This window comes from Pyrus communis, chromosome 13 (assembly GCF_041283825.1).
Source record: "Pyrus communis isolate YQ-2024b chromosome 13, ASM4128382v1, whole genome shotgun sequence".
In the NCBI taxonomy this organism is placed as follows: Eukaryota; Viridiplantae; Streptophyta; class Magnoliopsida; order Rosales; family Rosaceae; genus Pyrus; species Pyrus communis.
This window is the reverse complement of record NC_142577.1, coordinates 23,767,545-23,773,022: the sequence shown is the minus strand read 5'-3', so window position 1 is coordinate 23,773,022 and position 5,478 is coordinate 23,767,545. Positions and strand designations below refer to the sequence as shown.

Here is a 5,478-nt window from a genome sequence, read left to right as displayed (position 1 = left end):
TCATTTTTCTCTGTTTAGCAGTCAATGAATACAGACTCCAAACGCTACTCCATCACTTTGTTTCTCGGCGATGGCATTGGCCCCAAATTCATCTCCGTCGCCAAGAACGTCCTCAACATCTCGCCGCCTCCATCGATGGTTGCTTTTAATTTCGCTTCCGTTTTTTTTTTTTTTTTCCTCAATTTTATTTCGATTTTACCTATTTGGTGTCTGAGAAACGGTGGGAAAATTGAATAAGGAAAGTCTTTTAATTTTCCCACATTGTATCTGGGTTAATGTTTAACATTTTGAGCTGCTCTGCGTGTTGTATAATCGAGTTATTTTGCTGGGAAATTAGTAATTTTATAACATTTGGGTATTTTTCATGAATATGTTGCATGTGTGCCCTGACTGCTTTCCACTTAATCAGCTCAGTCGTTATCTTCTTCTTCTTCTTCTTCTTCGCACAACTCCCTCATCTTCTTTTTCTTCGTACAGCAGCTTCACTTGAAAAAATCATCTCTCTCAACACACGACGCACGAAGGCGAGCTATTCTAGGTTTCGGTTTATATTCAATTATCCCCAATTTCAAAATTTTAGGTTATTGATTCATATCCATGTTGCATTTTTTTCTTCCTGATGGTCATCTGAGGCTGTACGAACTGGAATTGTTGTGGATAAGCTGGAATTTGGTCAAATTTGGGTAACAAGTGTGAAACTCTGATACTAAATTTACTAACTTGGTTGCCGTCGATATTTCCATTGCCGAATTGATGCATTTGAATTGTGCAAGTCGTTCCCAATTGCAGACATGTACTAAATTGATATTTCTGTAGTATGTGTATGTATACATGTATATGAATACGAGCTGTGGCTAATACATCCACTCAAAAGGGTTTTGTAGTCTACACAACCTTCATGTACGGCCTTTTTTCAATGAGGGTGGATTACTTCTTCTCTACGTCAGTACACTAGCTACACCCAATCCTGGATTTCTAGAGTAGCAACAATAGTCTTCGTATATAATACACTTATAGCAACCACGGAGTCCTGTCTTCTTCTTTTTATTTTTATTTTTTATCTTTTATTTGTTGTTGCTTGAAAGCAATGAAATTTTCAATTTTGGTGTGGAGATTTTGAGTGGTGGAGGACATCACGTTATTTGATTACATTCCATTCTAATTTGTTGTTTTGGGAAATACAGTGATTTGTTTATCATTACTTAATAGAATAAGCAGTTCGTCTTATGTATACTAAAATACTACTTTGGTATGCAATTTAACAAAGCGCAAAAATTGAAATGGGTAGTCCATATTGGTATCAGTCTTATTCTCATGTTTTGATCTTTCCATTTTTAAACCCATTTCTTGGGTAAATTCTCCTAATTATATATGAAAATGAATACAAAGTGGCCATTTTTCCGTGTGTCATGTTATGTAAAGTTTCTCTATATTTAGCCTTTTATATTTCAATACATACACTTCTCAAGGAACCGCAAAATTGCTAACAAATACCTTGACTAGGCATGTTCTTCACTTGGGTGAAGAAATAATTGAGACTTAATACACCTATGTTCTTTAATGTTGATACTTCTAAATCTATTGTACTCGAATGTTTACTCTTCATCTTAGTTATTCACTTCAACATCATCAGTATGGTTGAAAGTTATAATGCTATACGACGTTGATTTCATATGCAGCTTTCATTTGATGCCACAGGGAATAGTAGAGTTCGGTTTGGTGGAATTGGAGTTTAACAACTTAATGGTGGACGATTGATAGGTAAACATTTTAAATTCTACCACAGATTACCATTAAGCAAATACTTCTGCTGTAATTTTATAATTGCACCACAGATTAACATTAAGCAAATACACATTATAGAGTCCAACTTTTTTTTTTCCCTCCTTTCTCATGTCCCACAAGCTGCAATTTTCCTTATCGAAGATGGCAGAAATCCCAACTCCTTGAACAATGAACAGTACATATGGCACACAAATAAGATGTAGCATGGTATTTTTCTCCAGTTGGTGGGAGCTTTAACTTGATGCAGTGTGCAATCAAAGTAAAGGACCAATTGACATATGTCTTAAAGTTCACAAGTCTGACGGTCAAAGAGACGTTTGCTAGGTAAATATTGTGTACATACACATCGAGCATCCATCTTTGGTATGAAAATATGATCATCCACCAAATCTATTTACATACTTTTATATGTAAATATTATGCATACACATCAAGTTTTATTATCTTTTGTATGTAAATAAACAGAATTTTCGTAGTATTTTCAACCCTGCAGCATCGCACGGGCATCCATTGCTAGTTGATAACTAAAGGAGAAAAGTTATATATTGTTCTTTGGACAAGAAGCATAAAGGAAAACAAAACATAAAGTTGCTACCGAGATGGTTGCTTTACCTTATTCTTCTTAAATCATAGCCTAGCATTCACTTCTGCGTCTGAGATCCGTAGTCCGATTTCCCACTCTTCCAATATCGCTAGAGAAATTAAATAAAATTCATAACCTTGCATTTAGGAGCTGCTGATTGAGGAGAGGTTTGATGTATTCAGGATAGCCATCAGTTACAACTGAGTCATTGAGCGGATCTTTCCAAGCCTCATCATACAGTTTTGGATACACATTCCCATCGTAGCATCCAAGAATTGAGCCAAGAAAATGGTCAGTGTAATTAAATGCATCAACAAGGGCAATAACATTTGGACGAACCTCGGCATACAGAGCTCTAAGTTGATCATTGGCAAGTGAAGCTTGCTTGGGATTCAAGCTACCCGTGGAAATAAAATCCCCTGAATATTTGTGAATCAGATCCAAAGCATATAAGTGGCAGAGGGTCTCCAATTGTTGTTTTACTCCGTTTCCTTCAATTTTCTGCTGCAATTTCTCAATGAATTTGGAGACAACGATCAACTGGCAGTGAGCAATTGCAGCCTCTACTAAATCTGGTGAGAGTTCAGAAAACCCTTCTGATGGATCTGCAAACTTGGCAAGATTTTGAGCACAAGTAACACACATTCTAATGGCCCTTGCTTCGAATACCTTGAGTATTACATCGGCTTTCAACCAGTCCTCGGCTTTTTCAACACTACAGCAATATTTGATCAAATAATGATCCATCAGAGCCATATAAGCTATTGTTCCAGAAAGCTTATGAGTTTGATCCGAATGCGGAAGCTGAGAAATAGTCTTCATGAGGAACCTTGCAACCTGCAAAAGCAGAACAGTGTTGTCCCCTTCATACGTACACGAAGGTGCGAAAACAGCATATAACTCGGGAAGCCCGCTGCTATTTAGGTATCCATGGCCACCACATAGTTTCCGGCATTCTTCAATCCCATGAACAGCTGAAGATGTAGTCAAGGACTTCAAACCCGCCGTGCATGCATGAGCTTCAGCTAATGTTGAAAAGTCATTCGCTTCCAGTTTTTGTGTCAAATCGGTATATAGGCTTTTCAGCCACTCACCAATGAATCTGAAAGCATAGGCAGAAGCTAACAGAGAAAAAAGTCTACTTTGCTGAGTCTTGTACTCAATCACTGGGGTCTCAACCGCAATACCATTAATCTCACGATTTTGTGAACCAAATTGTCGACGAACACTGCTATATCGAGCAGCTATACACACTGCTCTTGATAAAGCAATTGAAGAATCAACTACAATAATTTTCCTCACATAAACCATAGTTCCATAAAGCAGCTGCCTAGGAACATTGGACAGCACATATTTTCCTTCTCTTGTGACATGTGCCACCCTCATCAGCATTTGATTTCTTGGTATTCGCACGTGATCAAATCTTAGAACACCATTGTCCACGGAATTGAAAGCTCCGCTTCCAAATTTTGTTCCTATATCACCAACTGTTACGCCCGGAAGAGGCAAGTGATCATCCAAACTCCGAATTTGGACAATGAAGCCATTCACGCCATGATCTTGGCCGTCGGGAGTAATAACCCGGGCATAGACAACAGCGTGAGTTGCAATCTTCCCCAATCCACCAGACCACCATTTGCTCGAGGTGAGTGTAGGACTATGGATGATGAACTCGTCAGTCGTTGGATCAAATGTCGCGGTGGTCTCAATCCCTTGAACATTCGAGCCATGTCCGAGTTCAGTTTGTGCATAAGTACCAATTATGCGCATCGTGGTTGCCAACGGCAACCACTTGTTTTGCTGTTCCTCCGTGCCTGACCCTTTGATAGCGGGCACAAACATTCCCCAATGAATGTAAGCGAATGTCAGTTCATCCACATAAAACCATAGCCACGAAGCCTCTTCATCTGAAAGCCCAAGCTCAGTGATCCTTTTCCAGGAATGAGCAGCTTTTTTCAGAGCCTTTGTGAACAACTCCTTCCTACTTAGCACAGCTCTATTCTCCCGTCGAAAGCTCGGATCACTAGCCACGAGGTGAGCCATTCGATCAGAGACTCGAAACTCGTGGGGAGAACCCGCCCAGACGATCTTCATTGCCTCAACATCAAACTTAGCCTTGCTCCTCTCATGCGCCAAATGATCTGAACAAATCATTTCATACAAACACAAAGTTGAACAGAATGCAGTGTATCCATATTATATGTGTTAGCATAGAAATCACAAACACCAAGACCAAAACATGAACTACAACTTAGAGAGAAATAAACAGTTTATGTATATGAGAAAACCAGCAAGAAGAGCATACCTGCACCAGTTGCAGAACTCGAGGCCATGGCAGCAAGCTTTCAGTGTGCCTTCTGTTCTCTCGCAGATTATCAAGAGCTCGACTTATAGGTTTAAGTCCAAATATGAGCGTGTGTTGTTTGAGAAGAGAGGCCACTATATATATACATATAATCTTTACCATAACAGATTAGGATTCCCTATTAAAATCCATATAGGAAACAAGTGCTCGTTTCCTTGTTCTGATCTTAGGGCGCGTTTACATAACCGTAATCAAAGTAGAGGAATTGGATTGAGGAAGAGTCAGAATCGGATTTATATTGAAGGTGTTTACTTAAACATTCTGGAATCAGAGTAAAAATGAAACGAAATTCATATAAGTTGTTTACCAGTTCACCTGAATCGAAATGAAAATTAATATGATTAGTAAAAATACCCTTAATCTAAATAATAGAAAATTTCATAACTTTTTAATACAATTTCACACACACATACATACATACATACATACATACATACATACATATATATATATATATATATAGTTTTATTAAAATATTAACAATTCCCGTTGGAAAATATTGGAAAATATTGATGCATTTTTTTTATACTGAAACAAGTCTCCCAACAGCTTTCTAGTACCCACGGTTCTCTACATCATTATTTTTTTTTTCTATTTTTTTTTCAATTCCTTTTCACGTCGTTCTCTCCGTCCGTTCAGCACTGTCTCGCTTGCCACCGTCAATACAATGGCGTCCCAAGTGGGAACTCGGGTCGGGCGCCTTATCGACAGCCTGAGGTGGTACCATGATTTTCGAAGCACAGCT

The 5,478-nt window shown here is 38.5% G+C and overlaps 1 protein-coding gene across 1 annotated transcript; it reads right to left on the bottom strand.

The window, feature by feature from the left end:
* Positions 1-2,187: 2,187 nt before the first annotated feature.
* On the bottom strand, positions 2,188-5,152 carry LOC137737737 (peroxisomal acyl-coenzyme A oxidase 1-like). Its single transcript, XM_068477288.2, has 2 exons — positions 4,674-5,152; positions 2,188-4,509 (listed from the first exon to the last, which is right to left on the bottom strand). The coding sequence occupies exons 1-2, from the start codon at positions 4,699-4,701 to the stop codon at positions 2,498-2,500; spliced, it is 2,040 nt and encodes a 679-aa protein (XP_068333389.1). The 5' UTR covers positions 4,702-5,152; the 3' UTR covers positions 2,188-2,497.
* Between the last annotated feature and the right edge of the window lie 326 nt (positions 5,153-5,478).

Bases quoted from the DNA above. Each gene is read 5' to 3' on its own strand.
- LOC137737737 (XM_068477288.2), bottom strand. From the start codon at position 4,701: ATGGCCTCGAGTTCTGCAACTGGTGCAG. The intron at 4,510-4,673 runs GTATGCTCTTCT...TGATTTGTTCAG, and splicing joins GAGTTCTGCAACTGGTGCAG to ATCATTTGGCGCATGAGAGG.